Genomic DNA, 26,117 nt, shown 5'->3' on the forward strand with positions numbered 1-26,117 from the left:
CATATGACATATGCTAATCACAAAACTCATGTCTGTTCCTCTGCAGAAAAGGTGAGCAAAGAGCACAACCACAATAAAGATAACACCATCAGAACTACAGCCAGGTAAGTACAGCCCATGGTTATCTGCAAAGCTGCACTGTAAATAGCATTGCCTCCTTTTGCCCTGTGAACTCAAACCTGTCTGTCTCCTGCAAATGTGACCTGATTGTACAAATGTAAGATATTTCCAGGAGTAATGGAACCCATATCTGAAAAGCTACAACTATAGATCTGATTGCTTAGGGTTCATAAGTCAAAAAGGCCCAAAGGGCTTTTGTCTGTTCTCCTCTGATCAAGTATTCACACATCATTTTAAGAATTATTTATTCTATTTTTTTCAAAAAAAACTGAAACTGCACGGTACATGCAGTACCTGAGGGAAGACCAGGCTGACAACTGGATTTTAGGACATGGATCAATGTAAGAAGAGGTGATTTTGATTGTCCTCTGTCTAGCTAGATTTCTAAAGAAAAATTTATATAGTATTTCTGTCATCTCAATACATTCTAGAGATGAATTTTTAAAAGTCAGACTGTAAGACAATGCTAACAAAACGTGTTAAGGATTACAGTTGCTTTATTACAATAATTTAAATTAAGCAGGAGTTAAAAACATGATCCTATTGTGGCCTGTGCTGTTAAGGAAATGTGCACTTTACAGTGATGTGGCTGGGAACAAACCCTCAAGGTGTTTACATATCCATGAGCAGCTAGGTGAGGTGTCCCTGTGGGAAGATTTAAAGCTCTTATGAAGTAAGTGGTAGCTGGAATTGGTAAAAACTTAGGAGCCCATGGTAGGGTAGGAGGAGTAGGCAGGAATTGGCAAGGATATATTTATTTCCTACCTGAAAGTTCCCTAATTGTTGGAAGGGTTGGAGACTGAGCACACTGAAGTGATGAAGAATTCATTCAAAGAGGATTAAGAGTTTCTTGCCTTTGCAGCCCTTTTGTAGAAGTTCTGAGTGCTAACGTGTAACAACTTTGCCCAGATAGAATGGAAAAGCATTTCAGTTGCAAAGAAAAGGTCTCTGAAATATATTGTACTTAAATTTCTAGGCCTATCCAATTCATTCCTTTTAGCTGCAATAAATAACTTGTTTTTAATAAACTGACCAGCTCAGTAAATGTACATTAGGGACTTTTTGATGTTACAAGTTGATAGATAATTCAATTGAGCTTTTAGCTTCTGGTTACAGTGAATGCTTCCCATATTTGCTAGCGTGGGAATTTATCAGATATGCAGCCTTCACAGCCTTTCTGTGCTACTTAAAAAGCATAAACCTGCGATACAAATAGAGAGAAATGCACATATTGTCCAACTACTCATTAACCATCCAGGGTGTGCTGCAGGGACGGGCTGACAAATAGCTGAAAATAGATTTCAGTGCCTCATGATGTTACTAGCAGGACTGGTGTGAGAATCCAGAGCTACTTTTGGATCTATCAAAGATAATTCCAGTTGGAAAGGTTGAGGACAGTTCAAAGACAACTTGCCCTTCTTCTGGCTGCCAGCTTTTAAGAGGGTAGCACAGTTGGCTGTTGTCAAACTTGTATTGAGCTTTACTGAGATGTCCTTACAGTGGCTGCTACCCATCAGGGCATGAAATGCTGAGTGCCTGGCTCAGTTTCTCTGGGTGCTTTTCTTATCTTGCCTATTTATCAGCAGAAGAAGACATGAATGAAGAGACCTTCTTAAGAGGGGAAGTGAGTCATTCTACTAAATCTTGCAAGTTCAAACAAATTGACTTGAAAGACCTTGCCAAAAAAAACCAACCAACCCACCCCAAACCAAATAAACAGCTGGAAGTCTTTACTGGTAAGGGTATGACGCCTTCTCAAAAATAGAATGTGATGGAGCAGCCAGTGGAGGATAGAGGCAATTGGACTGCATTAAGAAAACATGTGGTGTTGCAGTTTGGCTCGCTAACCCACATCTGGAGTAGTGACAGAAAGGCATTTGGATCACAGTTGCTGTGTGAAATGTGCTGACAGCTGCAGAGAGCCAAGGTGAGGTCAGTGTTGTCCACTTGTGAGTAGCTGGGAAGCACAAAGATTTAGCTGTGTCATTGGTGAGCATTAAATCAGCAAAGCCCAGCAAGATGGGGTACGCAGGCACTTTTTGCTGTCTTATTCCTTATTAACATTTCTAACTGTCACCTATCTGTTGCTGTTCCTCCTGTGAGTATTCCTGGACTTTGCCAGCATATACTTCCATATGACTTTGCTTAAGCAGCTGGAACTGGCAAGGATTCCTCACAGTTCAGTGGCGAGTGAGATGGTAGAGCCTGCCATCTGTGATGAGAAGACAGAAAGTGGAGAAGCGAGTGATCTGGAAGTGAGTACGCCAGCGTAAGATGCCAAGATAAGTTTCTTTCATCTAGAGAACTGTGTAGCCATGAAACTGGAAAAGTGCAGCCAGAGGAAAAATAAAAAATATCCTAAAGCTTAACCTTCGTCAGAAAGGACTTTGCACAGTGATTGAGGACAATGTGTGTAATTTCTTGCTATGAAGCAGGAGCTCCTCCCTCCATACTTTGCACTGAGAATTGCAGGACATATCTGCTGAAATAGGAGTAATAATAGGGCCACCACTGAAGAGACTCAGCTGCCATTCTAGAGGAAGGCAGAAAGGAGGGGTATCCAGGGATGGTTCTGTAATTCACCAGAGGCCAATGGAGGAGAGGGAGATCCTTGGGATACGACACCATGTGGCCTTCAACAGCACCTGCTCATGATCTATGGCCTAACCTGGAACAGATAAACCCTGCACCATCTGTTTTGCTTAGAACCAGCAGTGAGCAGTTCCCAGTGACTGAATCTAAGGCACAAGCAGGAATGCCAACATGGAAACCTGAGCGGATTACAAGATTTTGAAGAGTTACAATAGTAATAAAACATTTTTTATTGCTGTTTTTCTTTCAAATAATTATTAAACCAGTGAGAGGAATGTTGCAATAAATCATGGTGTATTTTTATACAGTGTCAGTCTGTTTCATATTATGTCACTCCTGAGTGGGAGTGTGAGTCTTGGAAGAAGTTAAGTTCTGCACATGTGTTTTGGAGCTGGTTTGGTTTATCCTGGTCACTTGTTTTTTGGAGTATCCTGCATTGTTCAGCTATTGGTATTTACCAAACTGTTCAGGTTTGGGGCAACTTTGTGCCTTCCCCTTCAGCACAGCCTAATGTTGACTGCTTATGGATGTGTTCAAACTTTTGTAGAAATACCAAATATGCCATTAACTGTCACTTATGGAACAGCACAAAATGAATAATGTCCAAAAACCTTAATAGGAAAGTAAAACAACATGGTTGCCAAAAGCATTTCACAATCAAGTCAATTATCAACAAGTTTCCCTGAGGCAGAAGAGATCTAAGAATATAAGTGACTTGGTGGAGACACCTTGTTCACTCTGCAGGAAAACTGCACAAGGGAAAACACAGGGAGGGGCTGCTTTTTGGACAAAAACTTTGGGTATCTGGACTGGTGAGGTCAGCTTGATGCAGCTGGCACATACTTTGAGTCTGGACTGCCTGCTGTGCAGCACCTTCTAAGACCTCATAGTAGGTCCTTTATCCTGAAAAGATTCTTGGATTTTATTCCTGAGTAAGAAAAGGCTGCAGAAATGGTCTGGCCTCCTTTCCTGCACCTTTGAAACACCCACTATACACCAGCCTGTTAAGGATTCCGAGTCTGGGAGAGATCAGATTTAAAGTGATTCTCACTTTGCTTAGAAGAAATTGATAGTTTGCATGCAGGTGGAATACATTACCTTAGAAAGCATTTTTCCAAGAAAGGCTGTAGCTTTCCACTTTAAATCTTTTTATGTACCTCTTGCTGATGTCTGTTTGTACTGCAGACAAGGAATTCTTGTTTCTGTTATGATCCTTAATTGAGCAGAAAACAAATAATTTGACAGAGATGCCATTTCAGTATTGAAATTAACATTTTTTTCTGCCTGTTAATTAAAATTAAAACAAAGTACTCTTTCTGGAGTCATGTAGATGGTAATTTTTGTGTTTTGCACTCCTTGGGACGCACCCATTCAATTTATGAATTGTTTCTTGCTTTAAAAATCAAATTCATGGAAGGCCATGTCAGAATAGAACTATTCAGCATCTTAACCTAATATTTGAAAAGTTCTGTTTTAAAGATAACTACTGCATGCTTCAGATTATGAAATAATAATATTTTTACAGTTCGTGATTGTCCTTTTCAGATATGACAATGGAATACAAATTCTTGAAGTGTTAATTTTAATGATCAGTATTGTATTGTGATATAGCAAATGTGAGATGTTGAAATGTAGCTATAACCTTTTGTGTGGTCTTCAGTTTTCACTCTGAAATGCAGTTTTACCAAAGCACACTGCCTCATGGTCTGCCTATTTTTCAGTACAAATTCTGTGAGTGAAACAGTTTTTATAACAAGATGGTATTTCTTACAATATTAAGATGTTGAGGGCAAAATTAATCTTTACTACTTATTCTGTTAACTACTGTTTTCTTTAAAAAAAGGCATCTTGTTTTTCCTATAGCCCTTTCTTTTCTGAAGACACATTTAGACAATCACCATTCACTTCCAACTCAAAAGATCTCCTGCCCAATGAAACTGCTCTTCATGGAAGGACGTCTGCACCAGGTCAGATACCTTTTTCTTTCATTACTTCCAGTTAACAGATATTTCTAAAATTTTCTTGCTGTGAACTCCACCATCTGACCAATGCTCTTAAAATATGGTTTGCTTTATCAAAAGGCAGCTATTTCTCCATTACAGTAAGTGCTTATTATTTGGAAGAACAGGAGAAAAGTTAAATATATTGCTGGAGCATTTGTGTTAATAGTCTTTAAGCTGCTGTTTCTATGAATTGTGCAATAGTCTATAACAGATTAAATTTAGCAATATCAAGAGAAGAGAGGGGGGTTTCTGTGTGTGTGTGTCTGCCACTGTATTGATGCTGAATTACTGCCTGCTGTTCTCCTGTTCCTGGCAATTTCCATCTCCATCTCTGGAGTACAGACAAAATGTTTGCAGGACATGTACCAGGATGGCAATACAATTTTCCTGTCTTTAACAGTAATTTAGAACCTTTCTGGAAGGATGTGGAGTTCTTCAAAGGTACTGAAAGGCCACAGTGTCTGTGGGTGCCTTCCCACTGCTTTTCTGAACTAGTTGACAGGCATTTTATGTCCAGATATAGCTTGGGTTATATTCTGCATGAAAATGGAAAGTATGGGCATGTAATAATACTATTCAAGGTCGCACTGAACACATGCAAAAACTTGATATGTGCCTTCACTGTCCTGCTGCAAAATAACTCGTTTGCTAGTTCACTGCTATCTGTTCTTAAATTAATAGCTCTGGGGTTCTAAAGGTCAGTAATTACAGAGTCAGCTATAGGGGGGGTTATTCACCTTTTCTTAGCAATCAATAAACTTTTGGGCACGTTACTGCTAATTTTCTGCTATAGACTGTCATTTAATTTACAACTTAACAGACCCTTCATTTTTTTTTTAATGCTTGAATAGTCATTTGACAGCTTGTGAAGTGGCAGATGAGGGTAAGAGCTAGATGCTGTCTAAGGGTAAATATGCATAGCAAGAAGAAAAAAAAAATTGTAGAATAAGGACAAGGGTCTCTAGGCTGTGCACAGACACACTTCTGCAAGGAAAAGTGGATTCTGTACCTCTGGGTGAGGAGAACCAGATCAGATGTGGTGCTTTTAAGTATTAAAATGTAAACCAGGTTAGAACTTTCAACCCTGGCTTTTGACCTTGGCATTACATGGAATATTCATATGCCCAGATGAAAGATGAGAATTCACAGACTCCTCAGGCAGGGCTCAATACCTCAGAGGACATGGCCTCTAGCAGCAAGACTCTTACATCATACCAAGATAAATGCAGAAGAATTTTAATTCTCTCTAAGACTTCACTTTCAGTGAGGCCACTAGAAGCATGGGTGGGTTTTGGTGACATGTTTGATATTCTGCTTAAAGGATGTAAAGTGTCTGTTGGTTAGATCATCCTGGAGTGTTGGATTGGCTTCTGAGGATCTGTTTTTTTATATGTTTGTGCTGCTCCATAATCTGTTTTGTGGAACCTTGATAGGTCTGTGTATTGTAATACGTTTTGCTCTGTAGTCTGATATACAATAGTAGCAAGTATACTGAAAATTTTAAAATGCCAGTTTCTGCTAAGTTTTTATTTTTGGAACAACTCCTATCATTCCAAATATGCTGCTTTTTCTCAGCTTCACAACAAATTCTTGGGCCTGAAGTGCAACTTCACAGTAGCACCAAGAGCATGATTTAAATTTGTAATTAATTACAAATATTATATTCATGTAAAAGAACAGCAGAATACCCACAGGTAAAATTTCTATTTGTTTCAGCCTTGCAAGAAGAAATAGCCTGTATAGTGCAATGGATGGCTCTGAAAACATTTTATTCCTTCAAAGAGCAGCATTAAGGAACAGAAACAAACCATTGTGAAAGGCCTACAGAAAGTGTTACAGAAAATACTATGGAAGTGTGTATGTGGTCTCCCACATAAAAGTGCTTTTGCTTGAGATTTGTTTTAGGTGACTCCATCCCTGAAATAGGACAATAAGAAAATAAGTAAGAAATAGAAAAGAGCAGCATAGGAAAATTATGGCCCTAGTGGAAATCCATGTATGTGGTTGCCTCTTCTCAAGTGAGCACCAAAATGGGCGGCTGCATCCCCAGACTCGTGCATCCCCAGACTCCTGCCAACTTTCTGTCTGCACAAAGACCCTTTTTGGCATCCTAGCTGGAGAGGAATTGGGAAAAATTACAGGAACATAGGACATAGGATATTTCATGTGTCAAATTCAATTCTTTTCTGTACTAGATAACATTATGCCATCTAACTCATTTCTAAGCTCCATCTTAAAACCCATCATCCTTATTATGAGGATGCTGTTTCAGAAGCTCACCTCTTTGAAGAATTGGGACCCCTCTCTTTCCAGACTGAATTTCTTCACTGCAAGTTCTACTTCTGTTATTTCATCAGTACTGTCCTTCAACTTTGATAATTCTTCTTCCTTGTAATGTTCACCATCTGATGTGCCATCTTACATTCCTCTAATCCCGCCTTCATTTTGGGAAAGTAAGCCAACCAGTGTCTTTTAGTCTCTTAGCATGATAGGGTTTCCACTTCCTGTCCTATTTCTGCCTCTGTTTAGGGACACTAATTTCTGCAAATATGAGTAGTCAGAGCTATATGTGCTCTTTCATAGGAGGTTTTACCCCTGACTTTTTCAACAGCCTGCAATCTTCTGAGTGCATATTGGAAATGCCTCTCCTGATTAACCACAGCCTTTGCAACTAGAACACACTGGTGTCTCTCTTGCTGGTCAAATAGCAGCGTGTTTTTCTTTTCCTTTATAATTTCAGCTGATGATTTCAGCATGCAACAGAAATTCTTGTTCCTACACTCATAGGCATATGACCTTGTAATTTGAATTGTTTCACTTGCTATTCTAGCTCTTGAGATTATTTCTTCAGTACTCAGAAATTTCTGCATATTGATATTGCTTTCATTAATGCAGTTCTGGTTTGTTTGAGGGGTTTGCATGTGTGTGTGTTGAAACTATTAAAGAGGACTTTTAAGTACATTGGGTCCAAAGTTCAGTCCTTGAGACTTAAGCTTAGTGGCCCCCTCAGCACAAACCACTTCACTTTATAGCCAGTTTATAAGAAAATTGCAAATTTGTGTATTTAAGTGGCAGAGCATTCTTTCTAGGGCATTGAGTAGATAAGATCCCTCAAGGAGTTTGAAATAATTAGGAGAGAATATTAAAAGATGTGTGAATGCAATGCACTGATCAGGGCATTTAGTGGAGGGGAAAAAAATCCTAAATAAATAATGATATTTGGCCTGAAAAAAGGGTGGAGTATTCCTAATCAGCAGCAGTATCACAGGCAGGAGAGTTGATTTTATTTCAGGTATCCAAGGAAATAACAATGAAATCTCCAACAGCTGTCAGAAAGGGACTCATCAGACCCACAGAAGTCATGGTATCTCCCTGATAATCCATGATGAATTCCTGATACTCTGAGAAGGGAAGACAGAGTTTCCTAGAGTATATATAATTCAAATTCACTGATTAGATTTGGGGAATTGCTTCTTTCACTTTTTAAGATATTTTCTATGTTAATAACCATATTATATTGCACTTTTCTGTGTTAGTCTTACTGACCAAAATAACTTCATTTTTACTCAGAAGTGGAAATAAAGTAGCTTTGCTATCTACATCAACCAAACACACTTTGCTCAAAAATAACCATAGTATCAAAGTAATACCTAATACAAAGTCTCATCCAAACCAATTCAATAATTTCAGCTGCTCTCTATAAGAAAGTGGCCTCTTTTAATCTAGCAAAAGGTAGAGATAAGAAATTAAAATTTTTATTTCAAACAGTCACTTTAAAAAAGGACATTTTCATCTTCTGTTTTATAAGATTCTTCTTTTGACAGAATAATTTTATGTCAGACTATATAGTTCAGTTCAGATCACTGGATAAATTAAAAACTTGATCTTATGCTGCTGTTCCTGACCCTTAGTCAGTCTTTAATGTACTTTAATAGTTTTCCACATCTCATTGACTTGTTCTGTAAATCAAACCTGCCTTCATGGAAGCCAGATGAGTGATATTCACTATTCCTTTTCTGGATGGTTCATTAGTATTGGTGAAAACCTTAGCTATGGTATTTGGGATTTTTTTCTCCATGTATATCTATCTGTATGTAGTATAATAATATTTCTGTTTATCAAGGACCTGGTGTTCTCTTTCATCTGCATTGACAGTGTCAAGTATTGAAACAATCCCATCTGTAGTGGATTAATTAAAAAAAAAATCCACCTTCTTGTGAGAATTAAGTACTACTTGCTGCACTTTAATTTTTTATGGTGGTAAATAAATTTAACATGGCTAAAATAAACTTTTGGAACTCGAGGATATGGGTCTTAAGGAGTTGTAGTCCAGGAATAGCCCTCTCCTTTTAAATTTTGTCACAGCTTAATTTACTGGTTGTTGGTTTGTAACTTCAATAATACTAAAAGGTAAAAACCTGCTTGCTCCCAGGGCCTTATCTTTGCACATTCTGCTCACAGCAGTGCCAACACCTGTGTGGCCACATCAGGGGAAGTAGTGAACTAATCTCCTTTTCTTCACTAACAGTTTTTGGGAATGTTGGGATGTGAGGCTGTATCCTTCAACCATGTGAAATTTCAGCATTTGTGTGAGACTGGCATGCCCATGAGCACATTTAATCTAGTTTATTTTTTTCTGTTACTGTAGCTGGAAAAATATCTCCTGAGGGTTTAGAATTTTAGCTTGAATATGATAAATAATCACTCTGGTGACGTTGTTCAGATATTACATTCTTTACTGTGAATTTGCATGTCTTCCTGCCTAATTCCTTTTTAAAGATGCTTTAAGGTCAGTATAGCTCTTGATGTTGTAATTTTCTTTGACTCCAAGCATCTAGAAAGTAAATAGCAAGAACTCTCTTGGTCTATCCAGCAGAGGTGCTCATATCCACTATTTTCTGGCAGTATTTGTGCTCTTTCTGATTTCCTGTGCTCTGCAGCAAAATAAACTTCTGCAGTCTTCTGCAGTAACCAGCTCTGAATTTTGAGTCATCACCATGAGACCACTGTAAGCACAATAAGAAATGAAGGGACACCTTGAGGGTTTGATTTCTGTGTGTGGGATCGCTGCCATTTCTGTCACCCTGGAAAATACCCTTAGGGGACTATGAAACACACAGACCCTTGGAATTTCCACTGAAGTGACCAGCAGTGAAATGTTGGCATTTAAATTGCTCTTCTGTAGCTTCCCTGCTATGCACCCATGGAGTTAATTAGAATGATTCACACCTTCTTACAGTTGTTTGCTTACATCTGCCAAAAAGCCTCTAACTCCACATTGTGGGTAATCCTACTTTACTGTAGGAAGGCTTTCTTAAAACGTTCAAGTGTTAGAATTTGTAAATGAAAGCCGGGGCTTAAGAGCATGATTACAAGCAATCGATTTTGAATTCATTCAGGCCAGCAGAACCTGTGGATTATTATTTTTGAGAGAATCACAAAATGGCTAAGGTATGAAGTCTAGTTCAGTCCCTTCCTCAGAGCAGAGTCATCTTGCTGCTCAAGGCTATGTCTGGTCAGGTTCTGACTGTCTCCAGGAATGGAGACTGGACAATCTCTGAGCCAACTGTGCCAATATTTGACCTTGCTCACCACAAGAAAAATTGTTTTCTTATGTTTTAATGGATTTTCCTGTGTTTTAATTTGTGCCCTTGCCTCCTCTCCACTGGTGTCACTAAGAGCCTGATTTCATCTTATTTCCCCCTATCAGGTGTTTGTCCAGGTTGGAAAGTCACCTTTTTCCAAGTTGAGCAGTCCTAGTTCTCTCAGGCTCTCCTTGTATGACTGCTGCTCCATTCCCTTAATCATGTTTACTGGATTTCAGACTTTTTTGAAATCCTGAAAGAATATTTCAAGACCCTGGCAGCTGTTTCCATCCCTGTGACAGAACAGCAATTTTTATTGCCAATGCAATTGCGGAGGTGGGAGTGCATGTGCATGTGAATTGACTTACGTAGTGCTTTTCCCCACCTTGCTTTATCCCATTATTAGTGCTTATGATCATTTTATCTGCTTTCAGTTTTGGTCTGAGTTATGAGCTCTGCCCATCCAAGACACTGGATACCCCCTTCAGTTTCCTGCTGATGAGAGTCCCTGACCCCTGTTGACTTCCTGTCAGGGTAGAAAAGTGAGAGTGGCACTTAATTCACTACCAAGGCATGTTCCATCAGGCACTTGGTCCTGCTGTTCATTCCTGTCTTAGGATTTCTGTGAAATGTGCTTGGGGAAAGTGGTGCTGGAAGCAGATGCCACACAGTCATTGCAACCTGCAGGGCCCAATTGTAGGTACTCCCTAAGTCATGCAAAGTCTGCCTCTCTGTCCTCAATTAATTAACCCTTTTAATTTTATTTTTCTTCTGGTACTTCTCTGGGAGTAAGATTCAACCAAATACTCTTCTTTGTTTGTGTGTGTGTGTACATGTGGGTGTGCATGTGTATGGCTGTGTAAAAATCCATACAGGTGCACAAAAAAGGATACTGGAGGGATGTCCCTCTGACAGATCCAACAGCTTCATAGATGGTAGGAAAGGTTTTCTTGTGACAGAGTGGCAGATTGATTTTAGTAACTGATTTGAGTTCCTTATCTCCAACATGCTAATTCTTCCCACAAAGAGAGTGTCTTGTGGGTCCAAGTATCTGGTGGGAACTCTGTGGAAGGGCTGGGACTGCCAGGCACTAAGGTGGCTCTCTGCTGTCTGATAGCGGGACACATAGCTGGCAACTTGTGGAGGCTCATTCTAGGAAAGTGAGATAGTTGGACTGCTACAGAAGTGGGCTGTACTTAGCATAGTTCTCCAAGGCAAGACAGGTTTTGCAGAATTTGTGCAACGTAATGCAATACTAAACTGCCTGATAGTGGTTCTGGCACGTTTTCCATCTAGTGCATCCTGTCTTGAGATTCCCATGACCGTCTGCCTGCGTGCAGCCTTCTCTCCCTGTACACTCAGCTGCCTTGACAACCACTTTGCACCACAGCCATTGAGCACAGGAATGAACATTTCTGGTTCATTCTGTGGGATATAACCAAAGTGGCTTCAACTGATTGCAGTTTTCTGGATCTGCTCCCAAGCAGGTTTGCATCTCCTGCATGTGTGGTACAGATCTGTGGTGCAGCAATAGAGGCTGTGTCCTGAGCAGCCACACAGTTTTCATAAGTAGCAGAGCTGAAAATACCATTTATTATGCAGAACAAACAATTTCAAATCAGCAAATGGCCTCTTGCTCAAGCATGTGTACGGTGTGATCTCTGGCTAAAGCAGGACAAGTGAAATATGCAGCACGTGCATCATTGTACATGTCTTAGTTTTTCTTAACCATCAGTATTTACTGGGCAGGGAATATGATGATATCCTTCTGAGCATCCCATGAAACTCCTGGTGAATTGGCCAGTCTCTCAATACAGGCTAAATAGCAGGACTTAGCTCCAATTGATGTGATCACATAGATTTCGCTTCTTTTCCGTGGGAAGTCACTGCACTGATTATTTTGCCAATTGTTTACGGGACCTTCAAGCTGAAAGGTGTTAATTAAAACAAGCAGAAAGAGTTCAGGTCCATGTCTACTGGCTGTCTTGAAAGGCACTTGACATCTGTCTGAAAACTTGTGTTTCTTGTTTTACTGTGGGCTGCCTTTTTACAGGGTAAATTTTATTTTCCAATACCATGCAGTGTTCTCATACAAGCAAAAATACTCATTGACATCTCTTACTATTTTGGCAACTCTTATTATTTAACTTCCCATAATAAGCTTGCTGAGTAATATTTACTCAATAGCAAGTGATTTTTTAAAAGTTAAAATCGTTGCCGTAAGTATTCTTAACCAGGTAACACCAGTGGAGGTCAAATTGGAAAAAGATTTTTTGAGCAGCTACAATCATCGGAAGTACTTAGTGAGAAATGTGGGACTTTTGTCTACCATGTATTATTCTGGGAAGTGAATTTGGGACAACACAGGTCTGCCCAGCAAGTTCTTGGGAGCTGTCTTTTCATACAAGTGATAGAAGACAGCTTAGGGGAGAATGGCACAAAGTTGTAGAACTGATTTTGGGAAAGGAAGAAGGGAAAACAGCAAAATAAAACCTGTTGGCATCAGGAAGGACAACTGGAACCAACTTGGAGATGCATATGGAAAAAAAAAGCCTAACAATAGTTAATGACCTCTGGGCTTGAGTGAAGTTTCTGATGTGTCCTCCCACAATATGCCCACAGTGAGCAGGGAAACCCAGGGTATGTACAGCTCTAATTAAGGGTGGAATATAGCTACCAAAGCCCAGGGACCACGTGGAGTCTGCAAGAGGCTGTGCTTGCTCTGGCATTCATTCATTTTATTAGCGTGGAGGATGGAGGAGAAAGGATGTTTATTAAATGTCTGGGGCACACCTTGCAAGGAGGTGCTATAAGCACTTAAGAGGACAGAACTAGAGTTCAGACTTACCTTGAGGAACTCAAGAAACTGTGAAAGATAGCAGCCAAGGCAGTGAGATCAAATTTCTGTGCCTGGGGGAATGGTGGGTGCCATGCAGAAAGGGGAGGGGTGAACGCCCAGGCAGGGCACCTTAAGGCAGGGATCTGGATTAGTTTTGCTCAGACACCGTGTTTAGAGCAGGCATTGCAGAAAGGACAAACACCTGGCTGAGGTGTTGGGAATGTTGTCTGTAAGGCACATGTGGTAATTCTGCTCTGCAGCTGGAGCCCTGAGTTCAATTTTGGGCTCTGTAATCCAAGAACAATGTGGAGGAGACAGAGGTGGTCAGAGGTTTAGAACACATGGGCTGTGCACGAAGGTTGAAGAATTTTACCAATTTATTTAGTCCAGAGAGGAGGGGAGATGTGATAATGGCATTCAGATATGTAAAATGACAGCTTTGAGAGGAAAATAATAAGCCTTGCCTGTGTTCATGTGAGCAGAATAAGGAATAACAGGTTTAAATGACAGCAGAGGAGATTGCAGCTAAACCCCAAGTGAAACTTTCTAGCAGTGGGACATGGAGCTAAACACCAAGTGAAACTTTCTAGCAGTGGGGTGTTTTTGCAGTGGCACAACTGTCAGAGGAGCTGCTGTCACGGTAGGGTTTTTTTAAAAAAAATAAGTAAGAAAAGCACCTGTTGGGACTGATGGGTAAGTTTGGTGCGTGACTGATGTGTCTCTGGGTGAGGGAGAGACAAGCTGGCCTCCTGGGGTCCCTTCCAGCTCTGATTCTGGGATATAAATTCAGTAACAGAGCTACAGTGGTGATTGAACAGCCTCCTGAAAGAGATTGGATAGATGAGGCAGTTGGCTTACAGATACTCAGCATGCTGTGGTTTAGAATCTGCATCTCGTTGAAACCTGTCTCTGGTTTCGTATCCTCTTTTGTCTTTCCTGATATCAGAATCTTTTGTAAACCTAAGCATCAGCACTGAGTCACATTGTTTCCCAAAGATGAAACTTTTCCAAATACGAGCTCAGCATGAAATAGAAAGACAGGTCTTAAAATTACTTTTCTAGCTCTGCAGAAGGAATTGGAACACATCATACCTGACATTTCTTTTTAGAGTTACCTTGAGACTCTTCAGTCCTCGCCTATCTTACCTTGTACTAGTTTGTCTTGTATAGCATTTGTCTGCCTAAGAGTGATTTAAATGTAAAGTTCATCAGCTGTTTGGACAGATGGATAGATAGACATAAAGAGTATTATTTAAAAATAATCTAAGCAAAGCTGAAGACAAGTTGGGTTGTTTTTTTTCTTCTACAGTGTGATTTCAGTCTGAGTACAAATTTGCCCTGATTTGTTGCTGTTTTAGTTGAGTTTGGGGCAATTGTGGTGGTCACTGGTGTCCTGCAAAAGCAGAAGGCAGATGGGAGGATTATGCAGAAAGAGGGGGTGGTTTACAGGTAGATGCACAGGCTGGTGATAGGGGAGAGAGAGCAAGGAGAGACATTAATATCTTTAAAAGAGTGAGTTAAAGGCCTCAAGGAAATGGCAGATTCAGTCTTTATCACTTGGGCAATCTGCAATAAAAGCAGCAAAAACGTTTTCTTTCACAGCAGCAATCACAAGCACCTTGGGAAAGGTGGCTCTGGCCAAATGTTTGTAGTTACTGGTTCATCCAGTGTTGATTATTTAGTGTTAATTCACTCAGCTCAGGAACTCAACCTGCATTTGGCACTTTATTTTGCATTCCCCCACTGAGATTTCTGGTCACCAGCTTCTTCCAAGTAGAGAAGATTTTGCTTCACCCAAAAAGAGGCAGAAAGCTGAAAAGAAAAACACAATCTAAAATCCAATTTGTCTTTATTTGTACCTGAATGCTGGATGGGGAACTATTAGTGTTAGCCTCTGCAAAGTGCCCCAGGTGTGTTTATTATCTTCCCTTTCGAAAAGAAAAACCCGTATTTCCTGTGGACTGGCAAGCAGAAATTGTCACATTGGCAAAAACAAAAGCAAAAAAGGAAAATTTGTATGCCCTAATAATGGTCCTAATGTACACAAATGTTTGAGTGATTTTTGAAAGTGTCTCTTGGAAGCATGTCTTAAGCAGAATTGTAGGGAAAAAATTAAAAAGGTAGAAACCTGTTGGCATTATGGAAATGAATTAACTTTGATTTAAAAATAGCAAAAGGAGCAAATTATACTTTCATAGGTTCATAGGAACTCAGTGCTGTAGCACTCAAAATAAGTGTTATAAGCAGTGTAGTGCTTGAGATAGATGTGAGGGCCACCTGCTTGGGAGTGAGCTAGAGGAAACTTATGTAATTTTATTATGGCACCTCTAACTGTTGTCATGAAGGAAATTAAATTAAATATATTATGCAAAGATAAGAGAGCACATTACCCAGTTTTTCTCTGACAATAGATGCAGAATTTAACTTTAGCTGTTATTTCTAAACAAGAAAAAAAAGTAGTAATGGTGATAGAGCCTTTGCTACTTAAAGGCTCAGTTGCTCTTGGCCAACAATGATCAGGTAAAGCTTTGAAAAGCACTTTTTGGGGAGCAGATTTGTTGGTGCTTCCTTTGCCTTTCTTGAAATGTCTCAGCACCCTCAGTGAAAAAAATAATCCATTTTTCCTCCAGGCCATATTGTATTACTTCATCTTCAGCCACAAAAGTCAGCTGATGTTCCCTGTGATTACTGTGAACGATGGAAGAGCTCTTGGAGCCATGCAGTGAGATAAAGGGATTCTTCAGGGCTGCTACTTCTCAGGCAGCAAATTCACAGCTTGGGGAGAGCCTGTTTTTGCATCTGTTGTGAATTTTACATTGTTCTAGTCTTTCTTGTTGTGTAAGGGATGCAGTTGCCACAAGACAGTCCTGTTTATGCTTTATGCCAAAGCAAGGCAGTGCTAGTACAAGCTGGGGGAAATAGAGGCTGTTGCCCAGCGTTTTCCTCAAATTGATGCCATGATGTACATGTTGTAAAAGTAGTTTTCAAGTAATGACTGCAACATTATTGTAGTTTTAGGGTTCGTTAAAAATCTGCAGATTCAGCCACCTTGCACAGAATTTACTGGATTTTTTTCTCTCTTGGCTGTTTCTTAAGTTTTGAGTTTGGTGCAGAGAATAAAAGCAAATGCCAGAACTTTGTAATGCAGATGAAGGTTATCACAAGGTATCTCATGGTTTGCTCAGAAGTCTTCTGTTGTAAAAGGGATGTGAAAACAGGAGTGAGATTTGATGCAAAGGTAGAAGGTGGGAGTGGCTTTGTGTTTTAAAGTCAGTTGTCCCAATCTTTTTTTGTCCTGACTTTCTCCTTTGCTTCTGATTGTCCATTTTTGAGCAATGGGTTCAGTCTTAGCAGTGAAGGGGGCTTCACTTTTTTCCATGCTTCTCTATGGAACCAACTTTCAAGTTCATCTTTTACCTGTTTTTGTTCTTTTGCCAAACCCTGACATCTTTATTATTTCTCAGTGACCTTTTCAAGTGCTGCTGTCTATTGTTGTGCACTTGGACTACTTCTGTGCACAATATTAATGTTTTTTTTGGTGGAACTGTGCAAGCACTTTACTGAAGTATTTCCAACTTTGATGGTTGCTGTTTTCAGAAAGAGCAGCTTAAGTACTGTGCTACTGATAAATAAAATCACTTGGGTTCAACTTTCTTCCATATCGAGGATTTTAAATTAACATTACTGCTCTTTATCAAGCTCCATAGTAACATATTTGCAGAGTTTTTGAGGGGGAAAAATAAGAGCTTTAATTGGTAATTTTTTTTATTGGAAAGTAGACTTTTGCTGATTCCTCTGTACATTTGTTCTGTTATTCATGTTGATTATGTGCAGATTTTTGGGGCTCATGAAACAAAAAGGATGTGACTCCCTCACATGTGGGACTAGAGTTTTCTATCTTCTTTGTATTTTTGTGGGGAGTATAGAAAAATGTTATGCCTAGAAAGCAACTGCTTATCTCAGTTAACAGTGGATGAGTCTGCTCACAGTAAAAGATACACCCTGAACCAAGAGCAGGCAGGATGCAGCGATGCAGGGGGTGACAAATGAAGGCTGCAGGGCCTGCCAGCATCTCTGATACCTTAGATAAGTTGAGAGATACCTTACTCAGGAACTACAGTACCTGGAAAGATTCCACTGTGTATTTTAACTGACTTACTAGAAATAAGGATTCTGGCCCTACAAATAAAACCTCTGTGGAAGCAAGTTGGAAAGGGAGTAAGATATATAGTATTTGGAGCACAGCAATTCCATATAGTCAATATATTTTTGAGCTTGGGAACCTTTCACAGGCTTTTGGCAAACAAGCTTGCAACAGAGCCATAATTACTTATTTCATAAAAGGAGTTCTCAATTTTTAAGTACAGTGTGCTTGCCAGAGGTGATGGATGAACATGTAAAGGGAAGAGTCCAAAGCAATAAAATGCATCTTTGATGATGGGAACACTGCAGAAATAGGAAGACTGTATAATAAGACAGATAAATGCAGACAGAAGGAAAGAAAACTTCTTTGAGTAAATAAATGTTTTTAAAGCGATGTTTGCATGATTATCTGACCTTAATATCTTGTTTCTGAATAAATAATTTCTTGACATTTTTGTCTTTTAGATGTAACCAAACAGAAATAACCTTACAAATGGAGCAAGCTTTTGTGACATTCCTGTAGAGCTGCATGCAGTTTATTTACCTCTTGAGTAAATGTGGGGTACTTGACGATCTCAAAGGAAAAAGGAGCAATTCACCTCAGGCTGGGAGCAGCCAAAAGTTACCTGTTTGATGAGTGTTTAATGTTTCAGGTCTTTCTGAGTAAAGTGAGATGTCTTGCTGAGCGAAGTGTTGCCTTGGTCATCTGCACAAGAGTGTTCATCCTCTTATCAGGAGCTCACAAGAACCCTGGTTACCTTGTCCACTGTTTTTTAGCATATTAGTTTTCTGCTTTGGTGGCTTGCAAGCAGCATTTATTGAAAACACTCTATTTTCATAGGATTTCTGCTTTAATTTAATTTTCAAAATTACTTACCTGGTTTCTCCTTGACCATTTGTGTGATGTCAAGCTGTCTGAATAGCCCAAAGTATAACTCTGACATACACTTCTAGAAGAATGAAGAGAAAATTAATTTTGACCTTCCATGTTAAGGCTTATCAGCACCTCTCAATCCCGTCTCTATAAGTAATATCTATTGCAAAGAACAATCTATTTAATTTATATCCATGGGATTCGATCTGCCCTTGTGGACTTGGTTGCTTCTGAGGTCTGTGAAGGTGTGAAGATAAAACAGAGAAGCAGCTGTTTAAGGGAGTTACAGGATGTGAGAGCAGAGAGTAAACCAGCAAAGGTTATAAACATGAATTTATCTTCTTTGAATGATGCCTCAGCACACTTTTTGTTTGTCTTCTTAGGCTTGTCTTTTTCACCTAAATAGTGCTTTCATTCTTTCCATAAAGATATGAAGTTGGGCATGGCATTGGACAGCATATTAAAACATGATGTAGCATAAAACACTGTGAAGCAGTAATTGATAAATACATCAAAGTAAAAGTAAATAAATAATCCAAACATCAGAGTCCAAAGCCAGTGCCTTGGGAGTTCTTGTGCCTGACAGCCACCAGCAGTCCCAAGGCTGATTGGGTGACTCCAGACAGTCACTTTTGTATTCAAGTCATGCCTCGTCCTCTTCTTCAGTTACAGCTTCCACCAGATACGGTGTCTTCTCTCCAAGCATATCCTGACACAAGTCAGGGTAAAGACTTTTCAGAAGGGACAGTTGATATCACCAGTTGGAAAGGAAAAGATTAATCACCAAATGTGAAAACTGAAAATACATATGTATTCTAAATTGTGCCCAACACCTCAGGAAAGGGGTATATGGAGACTCTTTCAAGCTGCTTTGTTTGCCAGGAATTAAACCTATTTGGAAGGGGAAGAGGAGGCACAGAACAATGTTTCTGCAGTTGATGTCTTCATCTCAGAGAAAATACAGATGGTGGCATTCTTGGATGATCAGCTCTTCACAGCTACTCATTAAGAAGTTGACTTGTGGCTAGAAGGGGAATGACACCAAGTGATGCAGGAGGGCAGGAAAGATGTCCATAAAGATGCATTTCACTATATTTAATTAAGTCTTACCTTTACATAAGATTCTTAGCTCTTAACGGTTCTATGCAAAGTCATTTCAAAATAATTTTATCACTAGCTTTGTGATATTCTGAGTCTTAATCCTTCTGTTTCCTTTTAATGTTGTACTGGAGAACTTGGAGGCTTTCATTTTACTGAGCATATTTTGTTTGAAACTACAAAACTGACACAGAAATGCAGTGTATTGGTTAATAATTTCAATATAATTTTGTCTTGTATTATTTTCTAACATTGGAGTTTTGGAATTTGCTGTGGACATTTGAAGCAGTAATCTTGTATCAAGTCCCTTTTTTTTTTCTCTTTTCGTTTTCATTTTAGTATAGGGGATGTCATAATGAATGATGGATTTCTGTGAGACATCTTTCACAACAGTGATTCATTACCTAACATTGGCTGGTCTCAGTCCATCCTCTTCCTGGCTACTGTGTAAGGTGTTCTCTAAGGCTGGCAATACTGACTGCCTTGGAACAGGGCTTAGGGATGCACAGAGAACACTGTGCACGGCCCAGTGTTGTGGCCACTTCCCAGAAAACACCATTCCCTGGCACTTGTTAGAGCCAGAGCCCAAGGAATGAGTGTGGAAGTTGACTCACGTGAGTCTTCAGGTCACTGGCAAGGTCAGGTGCCAGGCATGTTCTGGGCAGATTTCTGGACTGCTGCATGGACATAGAGCTCCAGTTTCCAGGATGCAGTCAAAGCTTGCCTGAGGGCAGGATGGCTGGAAATGGGTGCTTTTGCTTGAAGCTGAGAAATCTTTCACAGAATACTGAGGCTCCTGTTGCAAGAGACTAGCTCTGGTTTGCCATGAGCTAGCTAAGAAGCTGCTGAATAGAAACAGCACTTTGCTGCAGAGAGATTCAGTGAAAAGAGATGGAATAAGCACTGTAGCTAGGACTCCAGAAATACATCCTGAAGGTAAACAGAAGTACTTTCAAAACAGCTCAGTGTCCTCTTTTGCATCAATGAAAAATATGCAGCTGCTTTGTAAGGGACTGGCTGTCACCAGCTTGAGATAATCAGAAAACTGCTATTTTTCCAGCTTCCCATGAGCTTCCCAGGACAATCCCTCGTAGGGAAGAGAATATTCTATTTCTTTTTCTTAAGAGATAAAAGAGACCTGATGACTAATACTGAAGTGAATTGTTAAGAGACTTATTTACTTAATTGAGCCTGGTTGTTTGGTACATGTCCCAATTAATTCATTTTTGTTGTGACCATATTGAAGCAACCTACACCCTTGTGACCTTCTCTTATAATTATTGCTATTTTCTTCATTTTAAGCACTGTTTTGATTATGTACTCAAAAAACTCTGCTGAAATATCTGTAGCACTACCACAGAGTCAGATTTTTCCATTGTTTGGAACTCAAGGATAGCAATAAAAAGAATCCTTCTTTATTGAAGTTCTTAGAGGTTATGGGTCACTTGCAGCCCTTAGGGGATGGGGGGAGATGTCTTCCTTTTTATTTTCATAAAATTAGTATTTTGAATAGGCAGAACTTGTTTTCTAACTAGAAGTTCTTTTAAGAAAGATATGTTGTTGGATAGTAGCACTCAGAGGTGGCTCAGAATTCCTCTGGTGTGAATATTGTACATATTACAGGGTCACAGGAGAACAAAACAGCAGTGGAGAAGGGACTGGCAAGTATGGCCAGCCCTAAATTTGCTGAGATTGCTATGTGGACTCTCTGCCCCAAATGAGGCATTGTTTTTATTATTGCTTAAATTAAATACAGTATTTGACAGTTCTTAGCCTAAACCACAGCGGAGTTGTCTGAAAAGCTCTCTCTGAAGGAGAGACTCTCTCAGCCATGGTAGTCACATCTGCAGTGGTAGCTGACTGTCAGTACAACAGGGGGGTGTTTATTCCTCAGTGCTTCATGGGATGAAGATTTTGCTGTTTGTGCCAAACTCCACGTTGACTTACGCTCACTACTATGTTTTTGAAATCCCCAGCTCCTGTCTCCTCATTTACCTGGAAATCTGAGCCAAGTGGTTTTCCTCCATCAGGGCATGTTCACACGCAGTGACGGAGCTTGTTCTGGGCAGTGATTCCCAGGTTTGGGGAAAGGTGCTCTGCCAGTGGCATCTTTCCTTCCAGTGGAACTAGAAAAATTGCACTAAGCCCTTCACTGCTGGCTGCTGTGTTTAAAAAGTGCCTTTGTAGTTTTGTGCACCTCTTACAACAGCAGTCCTTTCTCCTCAGGGAACAGAACCCTTGCACAGGGTATTTTTTCACTTAAGACTTGCTGATGCTCTTTATTTTATTGTTCTAAGTAGTACACTGCTTTTCCCAGTCTTTACCTGCTTTTTTTCTCCATTCTGTCCAAATCAAAACTGGCCATGCTTTCAACTTCTTGAAACATTGTGTAACTTTTTTCCCTCTTCCTCATTCCCAGTCCCTTTTTCTTGACTTCCTTACGAAGTGCTTTCATATCTGTGCTCTATGCTCTGTGGGGTTTCTTTTCTTCTGTATTGCAGACTCTGTTCCTGAAACAATTAAAACCACTTATTAAAAGATAATATCTCACTCTAGGTCACAGTTTTTCAATAGCCCTCTAAGCTGCTGGGGATTTTGATGCCAGAGGAGAGCAGCGCTGGGTAGAACTCACCTTGGAGGCCAACCATGAACTGGGATGCTGTGTCCCTTGGTTTTAGTGTTTGTCTGAGCAATCTTCTGGTCTTCAGAGTCAGACACCTCATGTGTGTGTAGATGTGGCCCTTTAGAACATGGCTTTAGTGATGGGTAGGCTTGATCTTAAGAGGTCTTTTCCAACCTAAATGCCTCTACTATTCTATGTAGCAAAAATTCCTGCCTCAGTAGAAGAGAAACTATCTGAAAATCTTCATTAAGCCATGAATAATAATCCAGTGTTAGACCATCTCAGATCAGGCTTCTTCATGCACCAGGCAAAGGTGGGTGAATGAAAAAGCCAAAGGAGTGGTTCTTCCACAAAACCTTAATTAGAGGTTAAGGCTTGCCCTGCTTACTCTTGACCTTCTCTCAGTACATAACCTGGTTTAGCTCTTTGGCTGTGCCTATGTCCAGAACACTTGGGCTCAGCATTCTGCTTTAGAAAGGTGCTTTATGAAAGATTCATTTCCTTTCCAGCATTGGGAGTTTCCTTTCTAAATGAACTCATGTGCCAGATCACACAGCATGCTGCTGAAGTGCTGCATTTTATACAATGCCTACAGGGCTCCACTGAATGAAATCTGCAAGTCTTCAGAGTTCTTAAGATGACTTTGTGTTTTTTGGCACAGAAACAGAAAAACTGGGGCTGGAGGTGGGAAATGGATTGCCATCTTGGAAATTTAATGACCAGCTGTTTCCCTGTGATGTGTGTGGAAAAGTGTTTGGTCGCCAGCAGACTCTGTCCCGGCATCTCTCACTGCACACAGGTAAGGCAGGCTTACCTGTGGTTGTTACAGCACTCTGGAATTCCTTGGGGTTTGTTTTAGGGAGGAGAAAGATGATGAGGAGAGGAGTGTGTGAGCCATCCTTGCCTCAAGTGCAGGAACAGGACACAATGCCAGCACGGGCTCAGGGAGTGAACGTGTTGTTTCTTTGCAGCCTACATGAAATTTCTCCTTACAGAACCTGTCGGTTGGAGTTTGCCCAGGTTCCAGCACGCCAGACTGTAGACACCAACGGGTAACCAAGCCTGGTAATGGAGTTCTGAAGAGAAGGCACAGCCTTTTTTTGGATGGATTTGGGGTTTTTTTTGGACAGAAATATCATTCACCTGATGAACTTTTAAGTGTCACCGAACAGCAAAAGATTTGACCTTGGTGTTTTAGATCTCAGTAATTGAATAACTCATTCATCTTCGGTCTCATCATACAGTTCTGAGAGGAACAGGGGCTGTTCTACCCCATTTCAACTTTCTTACAGTGAATCTGCTTCCAATCAGCTGAGACAAAGTTTTTTATGAAAGATGCAGTCTGTCAGCCTGCTGAAGCACACTGCACAAAATAACATTCGGAAGCAAGAGTCTCCCATGTAGTGCTGAGAAATCCTGTTGGTATAATGCCAGTGTATGTTGAGCCATCCTGAAAAGGCTCAGATGCTCCATGGTCTAGTGAGGTTTCCTTAGACATAAGCTGCTTTATGGAATACCTTTCCCCTCACACTTGTAGCATTGTATTTCAATTTTAGAGGAGCAGACCTTCAAAGGAAAGGGTTGTAAAAGTAGATGTAATGTTTGGTTATTTTAACCAACCCTTTGCAAAATGCAGCCTGGTGCACTCACAAAAACTGATCTAGAAATGATTAATTTAAAATAAAAAAGAGGAATGTTTTAAATTGTGAAGCATCAGAAACTCATGATGAATTAGTTTATTTTTTTTACTGTTCTTTGAGTGACCTTTTTTATTAGTTTATTTTTGGATCTGGACTGATGATATAGTGTTCCCCTTCCTCCTACCTTCAGATTTTAATACAAAATCATCAACTATTAGCTCTCTGCAAGCGATTACATGGGCAACCTCAACAATAACTAAGCCCAAAAATCAAATAAAAGATGCTGGGTATAGGAAGTAGTTTTAGACTATTAACCTGTTTCTCTACTGGCTTTGCTGCAGCTCCCAGAGCAGCAGTTGCCCCAGTTTTCCAGTTTATAAAGTTTTATATTATCCGACTACAAATTAAAAAAGCTTGCCCTAAACTACCTTCAAATTAGTTGTGTTTTTTTCCTGAGTAATTGCTGTGAACTGCTATAAACTTCTAAAGTGTCGAGCTTCCAAAGTACCTCATCCTGAAAGCTGCTTGGAGAAACCCAGAGGAATGCACGCTTGGTTACTGGCAGCTTTCAAAGCAGCTGGCTTCAGACTGAAGTATACACTCACATCTTTCTGCTCCTTTTTTCAGAAGAGAGAAAATACAAATGCCACTTGTGCCCCTATGCTGCTAAGTGCCGTGCTAACCTGAACCAGCACCTGACTGTGCACTCGGTGAAGCTGGTGAGCACCGACACCGAGGACATCGTCAGCGCCGTCACGGCCGAGCCCAGCGATGGAAAGAAGCACCCTTATTACTACAGGTGAGCACCCAGACAAGGGCTGTGCACCGTGCACCATCATGTGCCTGCTGAGGATGTGTGACAGGGCCACCCTTCTGGTGCTGCAGGGCTGGAGCCATGACTGAAGTATTTGTCTTGCCTGTGTCTGGCTTAGGGTGAGCAGCGAGTCCCGGCTGGCTGCTTCGTGCTGTTTGGTTTGGCTGGCCATTGGGAAGGACTCGGGGGTTTGCTGTGGGGTTGGTTTTTTTAAGTGGCTTTGTGAGGCAGCTGGGTTCTTAGAAGCCTCTCAAACTTTTTAGGCAGTGTTCCTTTAAGTTTTGTGTTTGGAAACATCCTGTCATGTACAGGGATTCACAGCAAATCTAAAGCCTGGTGCTTCCAGTTGCCTCTGATTGTTCTCTTGTTTTCAGCCAAATCGATGAAATCAAATAGCTTAGAAGTGTTATCAAGAATTGTTATATCAATCTACACATTTCCTCTGTTTGCTAGAAGTATATACATTCTGTGACCAACATGGTGAAAGAAAAAAACCTTCAGGAGAATTTGCCTGAAAAATTGAAAGGAATTGCCCTGATAAAATGGATATTTAGACATTTTTCTTGTTGTATGCACCGTTGTGCACTCTGCAAACTGTGATGTGCACTCTAGTGGCCAAGCAGATTACCAAATCACTCTTACTTTTAGTCAAAGTGCCAAGAGCAGATTTAATTACAAAATCATAGAAGTAAGAAATAAATGAGACTTGCTGGATTAGATTATCTAGTGCTTCCCCTTGGGAAAGCAAAATAGTGCCCTGGAGTATATGCCTTTTCCAATCTTTCTGGCTTGTTTTAAATGTTAATGGTCTAATCAAAGCAAGAGGAGGACTCTGCAAAGAAAGTTAAATTAAAGAGTCCTTTCCACTGCCTCTCAGAATCACTCTGTTTATGTGCTGGCTGCAAAATCTGTATCCCTGCTAATTATTCGCATAGCTAAAGACTGCTGTTTTCCAGTCAAGCATAAGAAATGTTTGAACCCATTTTTACTTGCTTACACTGAAACTGCCAGGCAGTTTTGCACAAGATCCCAGTTTGGCATGGGAACCATTCCAGGGCTCAAAAATCACTCCTGGAGTGTGCAGCAAGCTCTCTGTTTGTCAGTGTATCAGCTGTACTAAATATCTTGGCAAAGCTGCAGTGCCTCTTATTGCCCAAAGGAATCGGTTAGGTGATGCACAGCATCTGGAATCTGTAGTTTTTAATTAACTTTATGATTATTTAGCATCATTATAGCATGTACAGGATTGTTGCATTGTGCCTGCCCTTAATCACACTGGCATGGCCATCAGTTTAAAGGCAGTTCAGCAGACAAAAGAATTTTGCAGTGAACACTGAGCAGTGAGGAAGAGCAGAAAACGATGCAGTGAGTTTCCTCTTGCAAATTTGGGGAAGGGTGATAAGCTCCTGTTTGTTGTTTAGTTTTTAATGTTTCTTTTGCATTCTCTTCTGCCTGCAGCTGCCATGTGTGTGGGTTTGAGACAGAGATGAATGTCCAGTTTGTCAGTCATATGTCCCTCCACGTGGATAAGGAGCAGTGGATGTTCGCCATTTGCTGCACGGCGTGTGATTTTGTCACTATGGAAGAGGCAGATATGAAGGCTCATGTCAACAACAAGCACACAGGTGATGATCCCTCTCTCCCAGCTGCAGTGATCTCTGTCTCCCTTGCTTTTTAGGTGCAACCTTCACACTTCCCATTAGCACTTTGCTTTCACTGAAATGCTTGCTAATTAAGGCCTGATCTCTCAAAGTTGAAGTGAATTGGACTCCAGCCAGGCAAATAA

The 26,117-nt window shown here is 40.3% G+C and overlaps 1 protein-coding gene across 3 annotated transcripts in view; it reads left to right on the forward strand.

Annotated features, from left to right (window-relative positions):
* ZNF827 (zinc finger protein 827) overlaps nucleotides 1–26,117 on the forward strand; it is a 99,192-nt gene that overhangs the window by 62,956 nt on the left and 10,119 nt on the right. For all 3 annotated transcript variants that reach the window (XM_033061403.2, XM_033061404.2, XM_033061405.1), the window contains exons 7-11: nucleotides 47–104; nucleotides 4,576–4,679; nucleotides 22,539–22,676; nucleotides 24,145–24,316; nucleotides 25,790–25,956. In XM_033061403.2, the coding sequence (XP_032917294.1) occupies nucleotides 47–104; nucleotides 4,576–4,679; nucleotides 22,539–22,676; nucleotides 24,145–24,316; nucleotides 25,790–25,956 (639 nt within the window). The remainder of the gene's footprint in view (nucleotides 1–46; nucleotides 105–4,575; nucleotides 4,680–22,538; nucleotides 22,677–24,144; nucleotides 24,317–25,789; nucleotides 25,957–26,117) is intronic.

The sequence above is a fragment of the Catharus ustulatus genome, chromosome 5 (assembly GCF_009819885.2).
Source record: "Catharus ustulatus isolate bCatUst1 chromosome 5, bCatUst1.pri.v2, whole genome shotgun sequence".
NCBI classification, from domain to species: domain Eukaryota; kingdom Metazoa; phylum Chordata; class Aves; order Passeriformes; family Turdidae; genus Catharus; species Catharus ustulatus.